The sequence below is a fragment of the Thermobia domestica genome, chromosome 17, assembly GCF_964235325.1.
Source record: "Thermobia domestica chromosome 17, izTheDome1.hap1.1, whole genome shotgun sequence".
NCBI lineage: Eukaryota > Metazoa > Arthropoda > Insecta > Zygentoma > Lepismatidae > Thermobia > Thermobia domestica.
This window is the reverse complement of record NC_137470.1, coordinates 171645175-171669091: the sequence shown is the minus strand read 5'-3', so window position 1 is coordinate 171669091 and position 23917 is coordinate 171645175. Positions and strand designations below refer to the sequence as shown.

The following is a 23917-nucleotide window of genomic DNA, read 5'->3' as shown; positions in this document are numbered from 1 at the left end:
ACAGTTCCACACTCCTTTCCTACAGTTCCACAAAGTGTGGGGTACTCCACTCAATTTTAGGCCCTGTCTTATAACCATCTCTAAAGATTTCTTTTGTTCATTCATCTTTGTCTTTTGAAATTACCGATTAATATTGCCTGCAGATCTATCTCGCTAAGGCAAGATCTAAGGCAAGAAGATACCGAATATTTCAATTTGGATACTGGTGCGAAGATGTTCCACTTGGAATCCATTCTGTTTCTACATCAACTTTTTTTATTATTTTTTTTACGTGTAATCCTTTTCTGCATATTGACAATTCTTTTACTAGTACAATTCTTGGTCCATGTTCCGTTAAGGGGGTCCAGAACTACACTGGACCCCTTAAGGTAACCTAACCTAACCTAACCTGATCTAACCTAACCGAATATAACGTTATATTATGTAATCAAACGAAAATCAATAGAAAGAAGTGGTGTCAAAGACACTGGACCCCCTTAACGGAACATTGATCCAATCGTTTTGTGTGTATGTGTTTTATAACCATCTTTGCTTATAACAATTCATCTTTTTGCGCCCCACCTCCGTATTTAATCAATATTATATAATTGTGAATAATCATTTGGAATCGTGCAATTTAGTTTTTTTTTATCACTTTAGCAGTTTTACTGCATAATTTTATTTAATTCTCGTTTCATAATCAATTTCCATATAAAACAATTCACTGATGTGGTCGACATAGCTCAAAAGCTGCAGCCGTGGTTAGTATTAGATCCATGAGTTTTTTATATTGTCTTCTAGCGGTAAACATGATGTGCCGCGTTTTGTTTTTTAAATATTTGTCATTTTTTTTCATTCTGTTTGTACAAGAAGAAATGAGTGGAATGATATAGGATGCTTTTTCAGAATCATGCATTTTTAATTTTTAAAAAATTACAAATAATATGTGCTGTTATGTTTTGACGATTCATAAGTGCGGTTCCGGTTCCAAATTCAAATTCAAGTGTTCCTGTTTTGAAAGGACGTTTTCGAAGATAAACAAATTAGAGAAAGAATTTTTGTCGTGTTCTGCTATTTATTGAAGAGATTGAAATTTGATTTAGTGTATCACGAACTGAAGATAGGGAAAATAATCTTCAATCTAATTATTGTCGGCAGATGTGTAGGTGTGTGGAGTCAAAACAATGGTACACAATGCATGGCGCTGGGGAACCAGATAAAGCCCCTTGGAAATCAAAATACATTATTCATGAAGATCGGGAAATTTAAGTGTTAAATTTCCGTGCCATGCCAATATATTGAGATATAATTACATTAATGACGTAATCTTCTCTTAGCAGGAAATGCACTCTTACTCTCTTAGATAATGTTCTATAGAGGGGGAGTTGCATTAATGGGTGCAGATTCTCTTTAGGGGAACAGTATGAAACACGAGCTAACTTAAAAACATACCTATTTGTGCTGAATGGCTACTAAAGGCATTAGCCGAATCAGGGAAAGCAGAGCAGCAGAAAGGGACTGCGTCCGCAGGAAGCAGGCGTGTCAATGATGGTGGGTATATGCGTAAAACACTTACGTTCCACTGGAATTTTCGCCAATCTTTTTTGTTTCCTGTGTCTCTTTTTACTACTGGTTTCTTTCTTTTATTTCACGTCGCATTTCTGACAACACGCTTGAGTAACTCGCGCTCTTGCAAAAAATGAATTATCTTTTATTTTTGGCGAAAGTACAATTTCAGCAGAATATTCATAGGAACCAATAATAAAACGAGCCCTATCGGGCTTCTAACCCCCTTCGCTTAACTTATAAATACTATTCGGAAACTTCGTAAGTTTTTTTCCACCTTCGTTTCGTGCCGAGACTTTATCTCATATTTTTTTATTTACGCGTACTTGCGTCGGAAATTTGAACATAAAGAAGAGAAAACAAACGCGAGTGAACTAAATAAACTTCCTGGTACATAGTAGATTTGATTCCCGTGGAGAGCTCGTGTGGTTTGAAAACCAAATAAAACTAGTCAGATGTCTCATAGCCTCGATGCTCAGACGAGACTTCAACCTTCTAAACATCCAACCAGGCAAGTGAAGTAAACTTTCTACTTCCAATTTGTAGAATAAGGAAAATATTTCTTTACGTTGCACTTTTTCACCCAGAGGCAGCCTGACCATCCGGTGCAGTTGGGAAGGTTCTAGATGCTGGTCCGCACATATAGGTGAAAGTGAGTTAGTAGGCAGGTTCATTTCTTTATCAAAGCTCAGTACTCATTTCACATAGAAATACCGCGCGAGCGATGGCAAGTGAAGGCAAGTTTAGTAACCAGATTGGATACTTGCATCAGTACGACTAAATGGAAATGCGGGCAAGTGTTCTAGTACAGTTAATAATGTGCGGTTTAAATTCGATAGTTGGTATCCAGCAAAATAAATAAAATTTCAAATGGTTCTCTGAATTATGTTCCTGAAAGAAATTTGCCAAAATTAGGAGTAGAAACGAAAAAAAATCCGTGAAAATAAAAAAAAGAAATTAACAAAAAACATGCTTTCCTTAAGAAATGAAATAAGCCGTAGAATTTTTTTCTAAAGAATAATGATACTAACGTAATAAAAGCAAAAAATAATTCTGTTAAGAAAATTACTCTTAAAATATGTATTTATGCGTAAGTAAAAAGAAAAGATGGTCAGCGCTCCGATGTACAATCAGTTTATAAATTTTTCATCCCTCATGTTATATGTAGCTATACGAGGGGAAGTCAAAAAAAAAAAAAAAAGAAGAAGAAGAAACCCGGCATTTGTGATGCAACCACAATGAATATTGTACAGTGCAGTCCCTAGTCATAACAGGCATCATACAAGTAGTGTAGCTGGACGGAAATGTGTGTGGTAATCAGTTGGCGCAATGACGAAATTCGAGCAACGCGGAAACAGAATGTTAATGTTCAAATTGGGGAAATCTTCAGAGACTTTGATAGTCTTGATGTGTGTTTAGCAACATCGGAATGTTTGGTTCCTTTAGAAGCTAGAAATAGTCCCCAAATTACCCGTTTTATCACCTAGTACGTGGAAGAGATCGAAATTAATATGAAGGGATCAAAAGATGACTTTCATCGGTGTTTCCTGCAATGGCAGTAACAGTAGAGCAACTGTGTCTATTTCGAAGGTTATTACGTTGAAGGCGATTAGGTAAATGTATTCTTATATTAATTATGTCCGTTAAGAGTTACAATATAATTCCGGGAAGTTTTTACCTTATTTTGTATCAATAATTAAAAAGATTTTACATTACCTAATAGTATTATACAGTATATTATTATGTGTCTATAAACTATTTTATATGCCAAAAATAAAATAAGTTCAATAATATGATTCTGCGTTATATAACAATATACTGAAATTTAATCTTTCATGTAAGTAATTATCGTGACAACAAATTTACTTTTTTACTTTTTCTTATCATTTGTATTATATTTTATTATTTAGTATGATTTGTTATAATTTTTAAGGAAAGCATGGATGTACTACTTCAAGTTTTAGTAATGAATTCGTGTAGTTTGGATATCTACTGTAGTTTCATATTGTGAATAGAGAGTCACTTGTTTATATACTAGATTATTCTATTAGCATCATAATTCGGTTTGACCATAAGTAATCGTATTTTAAATTGTGTATAGTCATTGGGAGTGAAGTGAGTATAGAGGTGAAGTGGTAGTGCTAAGGAAAATTTGAGCTCGCAACACAACGATAGCTTGCATTTTTAAGTTTTGTCACTGATTAAAACCAGCAGTTAATTGATTTGTTTAGTTGAATTGTCTCTGGACTCTGTGAAATACAGTAGGCAGCTTATGTCTTCCTGGTGAGTAGAGAAGTGGATACAAACCACTGTCAACGGCTTAGCCAACTTTGAAGTCTTAAGGTCTTATGCAGAGTCGTTATGACGCGTGTTTAGTGTCGTGCTAAAGAGTTCAACTAACATATGTTTCCTGCAGTAGTCAGACCTTTAGTATGACGCTAATCATACGTCAAAACAACTCAGCATAAGGCCCTTAGATGCTAAGTAATACTACCGATTATTCGAAACTACAACAAAATGGCTGTCATAGAGTTATTCAGGAAGGATTTCTACATATTAGAGAGCGTGATGAGTGTAGTAAGGGGTTGTATGTTCAGATCGGACCTAGCATGGAGGAATAATTACCGAAAAACTGCATTTCCCAGGTCCCTGTACCGTTCTTCACCCAATTTGATATGGTGATTTCAGAGAGCGCGCTCTAAGTATCGTAAGTGATCGCGTTTTCAGATCGGACTTAGCATTGAGGAGTAATTACCAAAAAACGGTAATAATCAATAAAGGCCTATATCTTCTCTCCTAATTTGCAATTATAGTATATCTAATACTAAACATACAAACTCCTGAACATTTTTTGTTGGATAGCGGAATAGGATAAGGTTGCAGGATGAAACACTGTCAATTTAAGGTTCCTCATAAGTTCCAAGTAATATTATTATATATTAGTATGATTATATAGAAATATGCGGAAGTAAGATGGAATATTTTATTGGCACCAGATCTCTATAGCTGTACATTATTTCATTTTTGTGCGAGATCGAAAATTAAGTCAAATTAAAGTTGCAAGATTCGAGAAGATCACAACCACTATGAGTTAAAGAAAAGAATGTAAAAAATAGTAATGTCACCCGTAATTTCTTCTCCCGCTCCATGCCATTGGTCTGAACCTGACCCTGGGAGTGACGCTATTTATCTCAGCGACCCCAAAAACTGTGGATTCGACACGAATATCGATCGTTTCAAATTATCTTTACATATTACTTCCTTCCACCCCTACTCCTTGGGATGCTAGGAGTGTATACCCCACTAATTTGTGACCCTGAACTTAAAAGCATCAAGAATGTCATTGTTTATCTCAGCCCCGAAAACTGTGGATTAAACACTAACATTGGTCGTTTTCAATTATTTTTTTATGTTACTCATTCCGACACCATCCCTAGGTGGTAGAGAGATCTTACTCCCACAGTATTAAAGTCATGTGTATACCAAGTTTTCGTAATTATTTACTCAACATATTCCAGAATAATTCTGGAGCATAAACAAATTCTTTTTCCACGAAAACGTCTCCTCTTGTACACATTAATGGGTAGGTCAAATATGACGCATCTTCATTCCGATATCATTTGTTTTCAATGGGTCTCAAAGGACTTTCAGTGGTTATCTTCTATACTAAGAGATTCTTTTCTTTTTATACTTTTATAAAGAATATACAAACCAAAGTTAAAGTAAGATGATAATAAATGTTAAACATGTATTGTTCTGTTACTTATTATTGATCTGGCACATGGCACCTGTGCTGTGTCACTATAAGCAAGAATTGTATCTATTGTGGTTCAGCGCAGGCTGAAGCTGGTGGACTCGCATGAAAGTGCGGATGTACATGCGTAGGAATCTGGCGCGTTAGCTACAGCAGGTATGTGCAGAAAGTAAGATTTTCTTCTAGGATTTATCTTACATTTTCAGAACTCCTTCTGAACCTGGATTTGAGAGTGTTAAATGTTCTCGAGTCCTTCCCTTATTTCACACCGGAAGTGACCAAATTACTGACACCGCGAAAATCTTGCTTTCTTTTGCTACCCTTTCTGTCGAATCCAAGTGTTAAGATATTGTACTTAACAATGACGTGATTATGTATTTATTTGTATTTTTCTGTTTCCTTTCTTCATCAGACGCAAGTTTACCGCCCGCATCCAGGAGCAGGAGGAGCACATTGAGACCTTGATGGCCAAACTGACCGCCCTCGAGAAACAAAAGTCCAGACTCCAGAGCGAAGTGGAGGTTCTTATTATCGATCTGGAGAAGGTAAGAAGAAACATTTCATAAGAAACAGATACACAAAGAAAAACACTTTCCTAGAAAGCAAGGTCTTGTTTTTTAAAATTACAACTGTAGATATACGTTGTAACACACTTTCTGACACATCATATATTTGACTATTAAGGTATTGCAAATATAATTCTCAATGCAATTTCCTACTAACACTATGACCTATGAAACCCGAAGGTTCAATGCCGCGTTCACAAAAGCTCTCCATTGACTTTTGTCCTTAGCCAACTGGATCCAAATTCTACTTTGTATTTCTATTTCTGTGAGATTCATCCTAATATTGTCCTCCCGTGTGCGCGTAGGTCTTCCTAATGGTCGTTTTCCGATTGGACTTCTAGTTAAAACTTTGAAAGCGTTCCTACTTTCTTCCATTCTGGCTACATGACCTGTCCACCTAAGCCTCCTGGATTTGATGACAACAATGTTGGGTAGACGGTATAAACTACGTAGTTCCTCGTTATAAAGTTTCCACTGTTCCCCATTCTCGCTCCTCTTAGGTCCGAATATTCGTCTGAGGATCTTGTTCTCAAATACTTATAGTCTACGTTCTTCCCTCAGAGTAAGCTACCATATTTCGCATCCATACAGTACAACAGGTGTGATTATCGTTTTATATATTTTAAGCTTCAAATTCCGCGACAGAATTCGCGAAGAGAAGAGATTTTGAACTGAATAACAACACAAATTTTCTAGCATTTAGTTTCTTCGTGAATATGATTTTGTTCTATTAATATCAATCCTAGGTATTTGAAAGTATCCACTTTATCGAACGCATCCATAATTTGGAGTATTACGATCGCAGCGAACTTCCATTTTTTTTTTTTTTCATTTACTTCTAAACCCATGTCCCTGCAACGGTTTAATAAGACCTCTGTATTTCTTTCTATTGTTCTCCTAACAATCCTTATATTTATCAGCGTACGTCATAACGAGGTGAATACCATTCAGCTCTAGGTACTGGTTGCTATATTTGATTTTCCTTACAGTGTACTCAAGAACAAAGTTGAATAATAATGGCGATAACTCATCTCCTTGTTTCAGCCCACTCTGGACGTGAAAGCTTGTGGACGTAAAGTACATTGTTCGAGTTCCTGTGGGGGCACTCGGTCGAAAAAGTGTAGAAAGCTTTTTCAGGCCAGCCACCCTGAATGAGGTTTTCCTCATTCACACCAGGCAAATGCCGGTTTGGTACTAACTTATAGGTCCCAGTTCGCTTCCTTCTTTCCCTTTCGCCGAGGGACACCATCCCTCATCATGACGACCTAAATGGCTATAGATGATGAAGGCTGAGAAATCTAAGTCCTAAGTCCTTGTTGGATCCCCGACCAAGCAAGTTCATGGTGGACAACATCGTGTTCGTGAATTTTCTCGAGATACTTCCGTTTCCTCCCACTTTCTCATTCCACCAATTCCATCATAATTCACTTGTTTTAATCATCGTCTCCCTTAGCGTAGAAAGCATAATCGTAGAACTTTTAACTGAAATATCTCAAAATGCCTTAGTTTTAAAAAAAGTACGGGAAATAAGTCGAATAAAAGGATTCAATATGCCTTCGATATAGAATCGGACGGTGTAAAATTGAGAGTATTTCTGCGTAGGCCATAAAGAGCTCCAATATATAATGGGTGTATCAAAAATTGGGAACCGTAAACCAACTTCGTTATGAGTAAAGACTTTGCCCTATTTAGGAAGTCTAATATCGTCGGACGAAAAAAGTGAAAAAGACGTAAGTTCAAGAATAGCGCATTCTAAACAAGCATTCAATAGGAATAGAGGACTGCTAACATCGAGAAATTGCGTCGCTGGACGTTCGTAAACGATTTATTAAGACACTGGTACGGAACATGGCGCTTTACAGATCAGAGACGTGCACATTGAGAAAAGTTGAAATATCCAAGCTGGGAGCATTTGAACATGGTGTTAACGCAGAATGCTGCGCATATCATGGACCGAAACTAAAAGGAATGAAGGCGTACTAAAGTAAGCTAATAAAGGACGTTAGATCATGAAGATAATAGGAAAAAGAAGAAACATCATGCTTGGCCATCTTATTCGACACTCCGATTAGATCACTGTGTTGATAGGGGAAAAGGCAGAAGGAAAACCAGGAAAGGAAGACCTAGGATAGAATATCTAGATGCAGTTACGAAGACGAGGCGTTATCAAAGTATAAAACAGCTCTCTCAATCGAGAGAAAAGTTTTAAAATTCCCCATGTTGCCCACCAACCTATGGTTGAGGTTAACAAGAAGTAGTTGGAAATAAGTAGTTTTCAATCTAAAATGTGGATTTTTTTCCAATCGCACCGTCCATTTGGGCTCCACACTAGTAAGGCACCCTATATTAAATGAAAAAGCAACGTTACCAGTTCCGGAGGCTGTTCTCTTGGGCTCTCACTATACCAATAATACGGCTTTGTTGGGGAACAGATTTGAGACATTCTTGGTTCCCGTCACACAACAATGTGAACGTTCCCCGTGTCGTTTTAGCGTGCTCGTACATTCTGTTCCAACAGTCTGCTGGTCTGGAAACAACTTTTTCATTTAACATTGTTTTCTACCAGAGTGGAGCCGAAAACGGCTGGTGTGCTTGCGAACAATCCAAAGTTTAGATTGAGAACCATTAATTTTAGAGAGAGAGGGATACATTTAATCATCAGTTGGAGAGTAATCATTAGTTATTCTCTATGGCGTGAACAATAGTTGTAAAACTAGTAGCAGATAAAGATGTAGGGTGAGATATTTACCCTCTGATTCAATTTTTTATGCTGCTGCTATAAATCTGACACGGGATGACAGGAGAACAATAGAAGGAAACGCAAAGGTTTTATTAAACGCTTGCGGGGACATGGATTTAGAACTAAATGCAGAGAAAACTAAATACATAGAAGTTTGCCGCGATCATAATACTGCAAATTATGGATGCGTCAAATAATACTTTCAACAAAGTATATACTTTCAAATATCTAGGATTGATCTTAAGAGACCAATACCATATCTACGAAGAAATTAAATGTCGACTGAAAGCAGAAAATTCGTGTTATTTTTCACTTTCTAAATGTTTTGTCTTCGTGAACTCTGTCGAGGAATTTCAAGCATAAAATATATAAAACAAAAATCATGCGTGTTGTGCCGTACGCTTGGTCGCTTACTCTGAGGGAAGAATGCAGACTGAAAGCATTTGAAAGTATTCGGACCCAAGAGGAACACGAATGGGAATGGCGGGAACTCTATAACAAGAAACCTCATAATTTATACTCTTTACCAAACATTGTTAGGATCATCAAGTCTAGTACGATGAGATGGGCAGATCATGTAGGCAGAATGGAAGAAACTAGGAACGCCTTCAAAGTTTTAACTGGCTACCCAATTGGAAAACGACCATTAGGAAGACCTAGGCGCAGATGGGAGGACGATATTCAGATGAATCTCGCAGAGATAGGAATACAAAGTAGAAGCTGAATTGAATTGGCTAAGGAAAGTAGTTATTGTAGAGCTTTTGCGAACGCTCCATTGAACCTCCGGATTCCATAGGGCATTGAGTAAGTGAGTGAGGTAGATAGCTATAGATATTCTTTATATTATTATTATTATTATTATTATTATTATTATTATTATTATTATTATTATTATTATTATTATTATTATTCAAGCACTGTCATTCAAGTAGCCGGGTAATCATCAGTTATTCTCTATTTCGTGAACAATAGTTGTAGTAGCAGATACAAGTGTAGGGTGAGATATGTACGCTTTAAAAGAGTGTTGTGTTCTGTAAAAAAAAATAAAAATAAAAAAAGGCTCCAACACATGTGCGTAAGGGGGAGTACTAGATCAGTAAAACAAGGATGAACTGATTCTTTCCATCTGAAGATTAGGGAGAGGAAAATCACGAATGCCACATATACCGTACAAAAACGTTTATTACGTTAGCATTCACTTGCACACTTCCATTATTATTTATCTAATTTAAAGCATAATCGAGAAATGGATCCTTAACACAGGTACCTCTGAATGCGCTGGTAACCAATTCGAAAGAAAACCTATGCATCGAATTAAAAATAAATAAATATACAATTACGTATACACATGCAGAATAGAATATAGCAATTAAAAATAAATGGTAAAATTTTGGAGTATGTAATTTAATATATATTAATGAAAAGAGGAAACAACCTATTTTAACTTACTTTTACACACGAGATCTTCTGTTAGTGTGAACTCAATAACACACAAAGAGTGAAAAAGTGAATGACCGTACCAGAACTTGAACCCAGGATCTCTGGCATACCATGCCGATGCGTTGACCACTACGCCACCCAGCCCAGTCCGCCTCCAAAAACAGCCACACACTCACACGGATTATCCAAGCACAGCAGCTAGGTTGTGGCACAGGCCATGTGGTCTGAGTGGAGAGCACCGACTTTAGATGTGAGAACGTGTGTGGCTGTTCTGGGAGGCGGACTGGGCTGGATGGCGTATTGGTTAACGCATCAGCACAGCATGCTGGAGATTCCAGGTTTAAGTCTCGGTCCACTCATTCATTTTTTCACTTTATGTGTATGTAATTTTATATTCAAGAAAATATGCATTATAAAGCGCTTTTTTACTTTATCTTTTCTTTCTTTTTTCTTAGCATAAAAGCTTTAAGAATGGAAAATTTAAAGGACTTTCAGTCATTTACATTAAAAAAAAAAAGAAAAGAAAAAAAAACCTTCTGATGCTACTTGTCACTTTAATATTAATTACTGTGTCCAAGCACTTTATTGAGTTTTAATATTGTATTGAATAACACAACAACAATGTGTTTGGCTTGAATGAGATGGGATGGGGTTAGTTTCTTACTGTTCATTTATCATCAGAATTTTCTTTCCTACAATGCTAAAATAAAAACGATTAAAAAGTAAGTTTGGTAGTGCTTACAAATTGTTAGGTTACTGTTTAACCTCTCTGTAAGAATGTAAATAGATATGCATGTGATATGATTTTGTTGTTTCTTTCCAGGCGAACAATACAGCCCGTGACCTGCAGAAACGTGTGGAGCAGTTGGAGAAGATTAACTTGGATCTGAAGGCCCGCCTTGATGAGACCGTGGGACTCTACGACCAGGCCCAAAGGGATCTGCGTAACAAACAAACTGAGATCCAGAGGCTCAATCACGAACTCGACAAGACTCGCGAGCAAAAGGATGCTCTGACCCGTGAAAACAAGAAGCTCTCAGGTATTACTTTCAACAGTGACCAAGTGTTTACAATGCTACTAATGTTGTTTTGTCTCGAAAGTAGATACTGTTCTAATTTGTCATTCAAATGCTTGAAAATTTAATTATTGATACGTGTTGTACGTGCATTGTATCTTGTTCAAAAAGTACATATGCTATGCTAAAATTTCTCTTCTTGATATTTTGTGTATTTATTTATTTCACTTCTAAACTTATTGTATTAAAGAATAAAACTCATGATTTACGTTTCTCAAAATTACATTCCAGTTGGCTCGAGAGCACAGTGCCTTACTTCGGGTTTAATCTTAAAACAGTCTCGGTTTGTGATGGACAAGATCATACCCAGGGATATTATCGCTGATCTCCCGTTTCGCCCTAATAGCTTCATTCCTTCTGTTTTGTCATAATAATTCACTCGTATTTATTGCCAGTATTTGTCTCCGTTACTCGATAGGTCATAACAGCTGGACATATATTTAAACAGTATGTCTCCGGTTTGATAAATTTAAGAAAGCACGTTTTATATCACACCAATTCTTCTATAGGCGCAAATTTAGTGGTGTACAGAGCGAAAAAGTGAACAACTAGATGAGGATTGGGTCTGCTGCATACTGTGTCGATGAGTTAGCCACTACGCCACCCATCCGCTTCTTTCACATCAACAGTAAAATAATGTTAGGGAGCGGTTTGGGTAGTATAATTGTAATGCATGGTAATGCGGAGATCCAGGTTTGAATCCTGCTCCAGTCGTGTACCTTTTCCCTTATTGTATTTCAAGATGTCATCGAGACAATAGAAAAACCTAGAGGTGCCTTTCCGTATGTCGCAGTGTTTGATTCGAGCGTGGTCTCGATTGTAGCGGTCGATTCGAGATATCCTCTCCGTGGCCACTATCTCTAAAATAAAGATGGGACTAGATCAGAAGAACGAGATACTCAACATTATCCATTCCGTTTGTCAGTATACGTAAGTTACATTGTGGTAAGTTGTAATATGTGAATGATAATGGGAAGAAATCCTGCACACATTTTAGTCATTTCGAGTCCAAGACTGTATATTTAAAATATATATATATATATATATATATATATATATATATATATATATATATATATATAAATAAAACTGGCTAACATAAACCAAACCATGTAACTGATAGAGTGCATTTTTACACTTACTACTACCTTGAGGCATCAGTTGTCACGTTCATTAGCTTAATAAGATCCAAATTTACAATTCAAAAGTGATTGATTTACTGTTTGACTTGTAACTAAAAGAATGGTTTAGAAAGTCCAGTGAAAGATTTCAGCGTAGAAAAAAGATTAAATTGCTAATTTTGCTTAAAAGTTTAAACGCAGGCTGTAAGAATATAAACGAGTATTGTCTTTTTATGTTACTGATTGGGCGGCAAAATAAGTTCCTTTTCTGAATATTATTAAAGCTTGTAAGATTTTGGGAAGATATTAAATTGATGCTTTGTAATTATGCCATGAAATTAAAACCCTTTTGCAATTTCTTCACTCAGCAACCTCTAAATGAGAAAACCTATTTGGTCGCAGCTTCCCTTTAATTTAATATTAATTCTCTCTATTTTGAATTGTGACTCTATTTAAATTTTCCTGTTCATTCCGACACATTTCAGAAAAGAAATGGTGTACAAAGATACCAAATATCGACCTTTTGTGGAGATTGTGCCATACCAATTGTTGAAATCTTTAATTACTATAATTTTCAACATGCATAGATGGTTTGAAAATTAAGGTACCAGTTGTAATATTTTGTACACCATTATTTCTCTTCAAGCAGCATCTGTTGACTTTTCTTTCCACATGCCCGTTAGATGGCATCTTCGGAAATAATCAGTTCTTGCAGTGCGCAATGTAAGCACATTTCTACGTTTAAATCATACATTACTAGCTGTAATTCATCGTCAGTTTGTACGGGTGTGGTCATAGAAACTGGTATGAGTTTTATAACAGAAAAATACATTTAGAACACTACTCCGTGTGCATCGATCCTCTGTCGCTTTATAGCGGATAGCTGCCGAAGTGAAGGAAAAATGACTGCAAGCATCGTTCCGCTTTCGGTTCCAAGCGGGAAACCACCAGAGCGGAAGCGAAGTGGCTGCCTTTAGATGACAGTTGTTTCTCTGCCAGGCGGTGTTATACCAAAACACCGGTTTCATACAAGACAGGTTGTACCAAAACCATACTATTGTTTATATGTATAAACGGCATGACTTTTTGGATTCATAGGTCTTGTTACCTTACTTGTTAACTATCCTCGTGAAGTTGTCGTGGCTACCCGTTTTATCTGAATTTTCAGTTATTCAAGGGAGCATGAACCCACCTCGGGTTCATGCGTTGACATGTTGTGTGCTGTTTTACTTGAGCATAATGTGTGAATGGTCATCATTTACAGAATGTTCATGAAAATTTATCATATTTTAATGTTCTTTCTCGCTTTTTAAATCACAGACGATCTGCATGATACCAGAAACCAGCTGACAGACTTGAACCGCCGCTACCACGAATTAGAGATTGAACTGCGTCGCTTGGAAAATGAGAGGGAGGAGCTCACAGCTGCCTACAAGGAAGCCGAGGCTGTAAGTTAATTCATACGTTTAGTTTGATCACAATATGTAACTATGAAACCTCGAAAAAGTAGTTTGTGGAAGGTTATGTCCTATTTAATTGTTTCAGAATCGTGCTGCGGCTATAGAGTTAATTCTATGGAGAAACTTATCCATGGTTAGTTGCTTTATCTTCTTAATTTCTTTTTAAAATTGCTGTACGAGTCTGAAATTTTAGAGATACCTTTATCTTTGTTCCTTTATGTTTCCAACTGCTCTTACTAGAAAAGATTAATGAACAGAAACATTAAATTAATCCAAGTTTTACGTTGCTTTTCGAAGTACAGAAGGCTCGTAACGCAGTATAGACAATTTGGTGGTCAATTTCAGTGACAAGTTCGTAGTTATTCCTTCCACTGGGAGAACAGCCGTTCTTACGGTCATCCTCGAGTGTATTAATAGATTAATTTTTGTCAGTCTATGCTTATTTATTATGATGTTGGTAGGGAAAAATATTTTTTGTGTAGAAAGTTTTTTTTTCTTTGGCTTATGTTTACGAGAAATATTTGATTCAGTTTGATATTGAACCAACTTCTGAAATTAGGCCTAAAATTTGGCTCAATCTCGTAAGGTCAGTTATTATACGAGGCACGTTTGGAAAGTAGCCTCCGATTGGTCACTGGGCGTGTAGTAGTGGGGCAGCGCTACTATCTTTGCAAAGACGTGCGCGGTAGATCAGTCTACATCCAGCCGTGGTAGAGTGAAGGTTGTCTGATCACTAGTTCCACTTTTGTAGCGTCTCAAAATGTGTGCTGCAATACAAAACTCCGCCAAGTGCGAGGTGCGAGCTGTTACACGTTTTCTTACGACAAAACAATATTCGGTCCTGTCTTTCGTAACCTAGTTGTTGTATAAGAACAGAGAACACAAAAGCTCAACTAAACTCAAACTCGGTATTTCTAATCCAGTTTAAATTCTAAAGTGGAACGTTCATCGGACAAGCTCTCCATTACGTAATAAGTAAACAAACTAATAAATACATGTGAATGACACAGGCCTATTCCTCAAGACTACTAAAGCCTTTTTGTTTCAAGTGTGCCTTCGGAAAACATGTGAAACATACTTCGGTCACACCCCCGCCAACTTTCTTAAGAAGGAAATTTTCCCTTTGCCTTAGCTGTGTTGCCAATTTATTATTCAGTCGTTTGGTCTTGGCGAGTAAAGATCATCGGCTACTTAGAGTGGCTAACAACACAGTGCACAGCGAAGCCCGTGAAATAATACTGAATGTTTCAATGTGGCAACCCTGTCCGGATCAAACTATTGAAGGATCTTAGCCAAAGCAACTTGTCCCTCCTCTTGCTAGGGAGGTACAGAAAAACACATATCGACAGCAGCACCAGCACGGGCACACTTCAAATAAAAAGCCTCTAGTCTTACAATGTTTTTTACAAATCATAAAATATCATGAAATAGAAATATTAAAATAATAGTAGAAGTCATTTTTGAATACTAATGCTAATTCCTCTAATTTGTATTGATTTTATTGCGTATACTGTTCTAAAATATTTGATTTTGAAAAGTTTTAGACTACTATTACTAGAGTAATAGTATTGAGAATTTCGCCAAGACAGGTAAAATACCACTATTAAAATTGGATCAAGCCTGCATTTGTAGTAAGATTTCGAAGAATGTGTTACGAAATAAAACTGGGAGATATGAAATGAAAGTTTAGAAAGAAATTGAGGGAATTACAGAAACATGTTGGAAGATCTGCTGACGAAAAATAAAAGAAGGAAATAAGGAGAGTCTGAACCTAATGCTTACGTAGTAAGTGGTTAGTATTAAATGGCGAAATAGAAGGTATCAACCGATATTCCTTACAGCACTTACTTCACGCTTACCCACTGGCAGGTTTTAGGGCGCAGGTTAAGAAGTTTTCAAATTGAGTAAAATTTAGTCGAACAAGACAAGAAATCCTACTTTCTTCACAACGAACTCCGGTCTCTACCACATTTTTGGGGGAGGGAATGGTAAATGTGAGACGATGGACACAGTTAACGTTGCCTATATGTTCCATATTGTTTGGTTAAGTTTGTTTTTAGCCCCTCTCACTACCCAGGCTACATGAGATGTCAACCTACACCTTAATGTGAGATTCAAATCACATGAGCTCGAACCGGAAATCGAACTCAGGTCTCCCGCACTGAAGGCATATACGCTAACCATATAGTTATGAGAGACTTTATTGGTTCAAATTCGTTCGAAATTTAGCAACAATTGTGGTATGAAAATGTAACCAGCGACCTCTAAAGTTAACAGTTTCAGTCGGCAGTCTTCAATAAAAATGAAATTTTATCTTTCGTTACCCTTCATATGCATATCTTATACCACAAGTGGATCTCAGTCTTATATTTTTGAGACTAGGAATGTTGCAAAAAATAAATATTGGGAAATAAGTAAATATATTTATTTTTCAACCGCACCATTCAGGACACTTTTTTTTTTTTTTTTTTTTTTTTTTTTTTTTTTTTTTTTTAAGACAATACGAAATTCTTATTTACTTGCACGAATTAACGGAAATTCGCTCCAAAGATCGTGGAATAGAGGATTTTTGCTGTTATTACATGCTGCTTCTTATTAAATATTACACTTGTAGTTTTTTTCTTGTTCTCTTGGGAATTTAGAGAATGAAGAATGTGCAACTGGATCTGCAACCCGGATGTCTTGCTTAAATACCAGTGTTGTAAGCCGATGATTCCTATTCGATCAACATCCCAAACTTTTTTTTTTTTTTTTTTCATTTCGTGAGTTTCCTGGAATACTATAAAAATTTACGGAGTTTTTCTTAACTAGAAGTGAATTTTCAATTATAAATAAGAGCCGTTTCTATTATTATTTGTTAATGTTAGACACTCTTTTGAGTACTTGTCAAAAGAAAATCTTCTGTCCCTGTCGTAATGTTTCTTTCTTGTAGTGTACGGATGTTTCCCTAACTAACTTGGTTGTTTCAGAAGTAAGCGTGACATTTCCAATGTGTTCTTTGTAGAGTGTACACGTACCATGTTGTCATCGTTTCCATGCATCTCATTTCTATTGATTCGTGCGTATATAAGTTCAGTTAGTTTATACATCTGTTCGAACATAAATTCTCAAGTCGAACAGAATAGTGAAATGGTTGCTACTTTGATTCGGTAGGACTGTTGAAATTTTCTTGAGTTAAAAATCGAGATGAAGCACTAGTCCATCAAATCGAGATGTAGTTACTCTTGGGTCGTCGAACTGAAGTAAAATTATATTTGGATCAGATCGATTCTGGCCCAGTTAGACAAAGTCACAAATATAGGAAACAAAAATTTCGTATCACTCTCAGCTTCTTCGGAGGGAAAGATATCTATATATGTAGGACGTGTCTTGATTAGCATAAGATCACATTAGCAAGAAATGTCGTTGTGTTCGAACCTGAAGTTCTCAGATCCATGAGAAAGGTATTCTAACAGTTAAAAGCTACATTCAGCGCCGAATTCATCGAGTAGTGTAATTCTAGTTTCGATTTCCATTGTGCACCAATCTTTATTAATCCATAATTTATAACCGTGAAACGTAAACGAATAATGAAATAGATTATGGAAAAGAGAAGTTAATATATATATCAGTCGTGCAACGCGCTTCATGAAAAGTGCTGACGGCACGCAAAATATCCTGATAGCTAGTAACATATTCGAATTCATTTTATGGATTTTCGTAATGTGTTTCTTCTACGAAACCTATTCTTTCAATGTGTCTGAAGAGATACTCGTTGCATAAGGGTTTCCAGACAGCTCTCAATTATATTTTTGGATGTGGGGTATAACTTCGAAACGGATTGATGTATAGTTGTAACAAACTACAAATTCAATTTATACATATATTTTTTGCCAGTAATTTTGATGCGAGTAGACCAACTTAAATCTAGCAACTTCTCACTAACAAGAATCGAAAGTCATTTTGTGATACTCGATTGTTGTTAGTAAAACCTGTACTCGAACTGGTCCATTCATTGGTAAAAGGGAGCGTTCACCTCTGGTGCTAGGGGTCCCGGGTTCGATCCCAGCCCCCGCCAAGTAAACTTTGTGGTGGACAAACATCGTGTGCGTGGGTTTTCTCGGGGTTCTCCCGTTTCCTCCCACTTTCTTCATTTCACCATTTCATTCATTACTCATCATCACCGTCTCCTTTAGCCTAACCGGCATAAACGTGGGACGTAAAACTCAAAGATTTCATTTCATTTCATTTTTTTTCATTGGTAAAAGGACATGTTTGGTGGAATGAGTATGATAGTTTCCAAAATTTCATTTATTTTATTTTTTATTGCTTTTATTTATTTATTTTTTTATTTCAAATACTTCAGCCTTTTATATTAATCTTCAGGGTTTAGATTGGAAAATGTCAGTAACATTGCTTCACGTCAGTAGGTCCTTAATCTATACTTTAGAAGTTTACAGATATCTAATCAACAATTTATAGTTGATTTCTTAACAATACATTCAGCCAAATTGCACACTATCTTCAACCTTCTAGTTTTACAAAATTTCGTTCTGATATAATGTAAAATAAAATTATTGTTTTTACTGACACATTTGTTACTCTGAAATCTAAAATATATATAAAAAAAATAAGTACGTACATTCCCGAAAAGCCTGTATTATGCTTTAAGAATATGTGGTATCACATTTATTACATGAAGCCTTAGTTAACATGGAAGTTCTGAAAATGTCACTTTGGGAATATCGTTCATCAGCCAATTTAAAATTTCTTTTCTTGTACTGGTTTCCTTGAGGTAGGTTCGATATTGTAAACTATCTAAAGTGTCTGTGGAAAGACATAATTTCATCTTAATAGAGTAAATGTGAATATTCACCTAATTCGTTTCTGAATAAGTTTCTATTTGTGGAAAAGTGTGACAGCTATCAATTTTGTTGCTAAGGCATTCATTCAAATATGTCAGATTTACTCTCTCATCCCTAAGGGTGGATTTCACGCACTCCATTTCTTGTCTTTCTTCTTCTTTAGTAGCCAGGTCAAGTGATATTGTTGGTAAGTTTGTTTGAATGGGTTTTTAAAATTCCCGCACGATGAGTCATATGAAATTGATATCTCGTAATTTGCATGAATACATGAGGTGATAATCTCAAGTGACAAACCTGATATAATTTCATTTAGCACCAAGCATCGCTTTATTCGCGATTTGATTTTGATTTGCTTTTGTTGTCAAACTGAAAGATCATTCTTTTTTGATCAGAATACAGTCACCCGCATTATTCGATGATGTAACTTTCCCTTTTCTGCTAAAGATTTGAGTTCTTGTAATAAACAAAACATATGCTATTCATCTTAAAAGTAATTGTAATTGTAACTATTGTTGTTTTGTTTTGTTAACAGGGTCGTAAGTCTGAAGAACAGCGAGCTCAGCGTATCTCCTCTGAGCTGGCATCGTTCCGTCATGAAGCAGAGAAGAGGCTGAGTGAGAAGGATGAAGAAATCGAATCCATCCGGTAAGAAATACAACTCATTTGAGTGGCTTTTTATGAGATGAATACAACGTAATATTTTTAGTGTATGGTTCTACTCAAAAGTTTAAGAATCTTGTTTCATTTTCCACAATATCGTTGGGCACGACTAAAAACAAATAGTAAGATGCTAATCAGATCGTTTACTGAATTAATGTTTTTCAGGATTCAGACTTTTCTTGAAAGTCAGAGAAGGTCATGGAAAGTAAGGGAAATGCTTCAAAATATGACTTGAATCAGAGAAATTGCTGTATTTCACAACAGAGTCAGGAAAATTGCTAGATTTCACAACAGAGTCAGGTAAATTTCTATGTTTCAGAACAGAGTCAGGAAAATAGATATATTTTTTACAGCACAGTCAGGAAACTTGTTATGTTTCACAGCAGAGTCAGGGAAAATGCAATCGAGTTTCACGAAAGTGCTCAGAGCTCCTTTTATACAAGTGATGTTAACAAGCTACAGAGTTGCTCACAGAAGACATGAAGACATTTCAAAGAATGAGTGCAGGTTCAAAAGGAAGATAAAAAAGGTTATAAAAAATAATTATCTTAGGCCAAATTATGACATATGTTCACTAGTTTATGTTTGAGTGTATTCAGAATATTGAAATATTACGTTACTATTTGGTACTAATGTTTTATTTTTTTCCGAATACAGGAAATTTGACTCATAATAAATATTTACAGTAAGAAAGTTACTAAATTTGAAAAATAAAAAAGGAGTCCGTTAGACGGCTGTAGGAATGGTGCAAGCTGATTAAAAAAAAAATAAAAAAAAATAAAACCTAATCATAAATGATAGTGTTGTCGATCACGAGGTTCAGAAAAAATTTACGTAATGAGTCAGGGAAATCAATATCAGAATTTCGAAGTGAACCATGTTTTCTAAGCCCTACATGGTTGTATAGTTAATCAAATGTGACTGCTAGTAATATGGAAGAAACGAAGGACACTTACTTCCTTTCAGTTTTTAGTACACTTTTGAATGAATTGTGTTACTTAAAATCTAGTTATATATTGATCATTCTAAAAATGGCGCCCACGAGCAACACAGCGCTATTCTTCAGGCCAGAATAAAGCGAAAATCCTCTATAACTACATACCTTCCATGGTCTCTTTCAGTCGCTATAGGGAATCAAAATTTCACTGTGTGACAACGTCGGAGATTAACTTAGAACCATTAATATTGCTCTATGAATACACTAAATAGTTACATCGACTGTTATGCTAATAAGTTGTGCTAGTGCCAACGTATATAGAGTTTAACTTCCATCTGGAAAGAATCGATGTAAGTATTTGATAGATTGGTGGATTTTCTATATGCTTCTTTAACTGCGACATTACCATATAGTGCAATTTACATCTCCAGACGAGGACCCTAAAGGTAAACAATAATATTTCGCTTTGTTTTGAATTGTAGAATAGTGCTCTGTGGTCCGTGGGCGCCATTTTTAGAACACCCAATACATATATGTAGTTGCATAATTAATTCGATTTCGTTCCGTTGATTGAGTTGATTTTTAGTTAAACGTTCAGCAGTGAGACGTGGACCTACTGGTTAACGTGGAATCCGAACCAGATGAGCTACCGCTGGGAATCGAACCCGGGTCTCCCACGCTAAAGACGCGTTATGATTTCGTTTCATTGCTGTTGTTTTAATGTTTTCAGTATAAATTGGTCCTGTAGGCTGTACCTTCTTAAATTAAAAAATAAATAAATAAATAAAATAAATATAAATATATTCTTACATTATAGTTCGGAGAAAAAAAAAAGCTGAGTATTAAACCTACAGTTTTGTGTGTGTGTGTAAATGTGTGCCAGATTAAAAAATAGATGAGCTAGCAACCTAGTGTTCTTAAGATATTTATATAGTTGGCTGTTGGCCATTTAAACGTACACCATTAATCCTTGGTCTGATAACAAGCGGAACCAAAATGATGGGACTTGTTTTATCCTTTTACAATGGTCTCCTCTGATCTGCCGTACACGGTTACTATAGATTTCGTCCAAATGGCTAACTCTATTTGATTTGATTAAATATTAAGCTGTAAAAAAATAGTCTTGCCTTCGTGGTGAATGTAGTATAATGGTTAACTAAATATTGTCTTCAAGGTATCACAGTTATAATGTTTACCTACTTTTTTTTTTTTTAATAAACGTGGATGAGTTCATTATATTATATGATGTTAAGTTGTACTAAATACGTGGTCTGATTGGAAATCATCGACTTCAGGAGTGAGAGAATGTGTGGCTGTTCTGGGAAATAGACTGGGTAGCGTAGTTATTAAGGCAGTGGCAAGGCATGCTGAAGATCGTGGGTTCGAGTCTCGGTCCAGTTATTCACTGTTTCATGAAATGAAATCTTTAAGTTTTGCGTGCCACAGTAATGTTGGCTAAGCTAAAGGAGACAGTGATTGTGAGAAATGAATGAAATGGTGGAATGAAGAAAGGGGGCAGCAAATGGAAGAACCCCGGGAAAGCCCAAGCACACGGTGTTTGTCCACCACATAACTCACCTGGCGCGAGCTGAGCCCCATTTGATTTTTTTCACTCTTCATGTGTAATAAATACCATTTGCTTTGTAAAAAATACTATTTTATCGTTGTAGCGTTTATAGTTTGAAAAAGTTAGTTGTGCATGTGTTAAGCTGAGTGCAAACTTTGCTCAAGGATAAGTAGAACCAGTAATCACGTTGGATTTTTTCTTTCATTCACTATTAAGACCGCGTGTTTTACCTTTCAGCACCATGCTTCGAGTACTTGAAGTTTCGTCAGTAACGAACGAAACAAAGTGGCAAATAAGTGAGCGGAAAATTCTCTTCGTTATTTATCTAATTTAGTAGTAGTATAGGCGTACTTGGTACGAGAACACAAACAATAATAGATAGAGTCTGGCAGTTAACGAGTTTGTTTCATACACAGTACATATATGAACTATATTTTCTAGCGAAATGAGCACTGACAATTATTATTATAGGTGACGAACGTTTTTAGTTTTCGTAAACGCCATAAACATAATTTCTTTCGATTTTCTGGAAATTTGCACATTGGAATTCACCCTCAAGCATCTTATTTTGTTTACCTCGTATTTTGTTTACCTTTTGTTTGTTATAGGAGGAATCAACCAAATTTTTACATACCAGATCCTCTACAGGTGGCTGGACCTGGACACGAACCCGGGATTTTCAGTGCACCGTGCCGATGCCGTAACCACTACACTGCCCAGTCCACTTCTTTTTGTGTCACTTAGTTCCCACCTACAGAGGATCAGCTGTGTAAAAAATTCGGTTGTTTTCTCCTTTCATTAATATACAGTGTGTTTCAAAACTACACCGGTAACGTTTGGGAGGTGATTCCTGACACCAAGATAAGACAAAAAGTATAAACCAACCTGGGTGCAGAAATGCGCCATTTCGAAGTTGCCGAAAACATGAAAAAATGAACTTTAAAGTTCCATAGCTCCAAAACCACCGTAGTCGGGTCAATACTTCACTTAGGAACAAGTATGTGCCCTATCCAAAGATCAACGTTTCAGAATCCTGCGGTACTTCCGTAAGAGTGCGATGATGGGTTTCTGCGCCCAGGTTGGTCTATGTTTTTTGTCTTATCTTGGTGTCAAGAATCACCTCTCAAACGTTGTCGGTGTTGTTTTGAAACACTCTGTATATGAAAGTACAACCATCAAAAGTGTTCTCAATGTGTGTCCAAGCACAGCAGCTCGGCTGTGATACAAGCCACGTGGTCTGAGTAGGTAGCACCGACTTCAGGAGTGACAGAGTGTGTGGCTGTTCTGAGAAGCGGACTGGATAGTGTAGTGGTTATCGCATCGGCACGGTATGCCTAAGGTCTCGGTCATCTTCTCCTTTCAGAAGCCTCGGTCCAGTCTTTTACTTTTTCACTCTTTGTTTCCTCAATGTTTTTAGTTTAACATCCAACGGTTATGCTCTTCAGGCTAACTAAGACGGATGATTGGTGAAAGTGAGTGAATGAGAGATTAATTTCTTTGTGCTCTCCCACCGGGAATCGAATCCGGGACCACTATGCCAACGAAAAAGGCTGAAATAAAATTAATAACAAAACTATAATTTGGAGAAACATCTCATTAATCGCGCTGTATAACGTCACGTTTCTAATACCATAGAGGAAAACTTGACGAGAACATGCTGTTTTATTAGTTTCACTTTAGTAGATGGCGTGATAATTGGGTAAAATCAGTTTTTAGGTTTACAGACAAATTCGTTTTTATCGATTTTCTCAGAAACTACGCATGAGGTTTTATACACACCCCTATCATTTTATTTGGCTTAATGAAATATATCAATTGCTGTCTGTCTCATCCGTGGACATTTTCTCTGTTAAATAGCAATAATTCAACTCTCGAATTTGAAAGATATACAGAGGTTGTTCAACGTACGTTTGGCTGATTTCGCTCCTTCCCCCTCCCGGGCAGAATGGACTCACCCGACCTGGCTCGTGGCGTCCTGCACTGTTGTGCAGTGGCTTCCTGGGAACTGAGTTGTTTTTCCGCGCGGACGACAATAACGCACAAAACAGGATCATTGTTGTGAGTGTTGTGTTAAATTTGTTTCCAAGTGTGTGGGTTTCCGCTCTGTGACCAAAATGCCGCCCAAACTAATCCGGTTTTGGGAAGGCTATGTTGCGGCTCTTTATGACGCCCACTTTAGTGTTTCTGTCGTTATAAAACAGTGCAAA

At 36.5% G+C, this 23917-nt stretch overlaps 1 protein-coding gene across 1 annotated transcript in view; it reads left to right on the top strand.

The window, feature by feature from the left end:
• The window catches only part of Prm (Paramyosin), a 153495-nt gene that overhangs the window by 101692 nt on the left and 27886 nt on the right, over window positions 1–23917 (top strand). The window contains exons 9-12 of the mRNA XM_081744655.1: window positions 5712–5844; window positions 10869–11085; window positions 13563–13690; window positions 19079–19191. Of these exons, the coding sequence (XP_081600781.1) occupies window positions 5712–5844; window positions 10869–11085; window positions 13563–13690; window positions 19079–19191 (591 nt within the window). The remainder of the gene's footprint in view (window positions 1–5711; window positions 5845–10868; window positions 11086–13562; window positions 13691–19078; window positions 19192–23917) is intronic.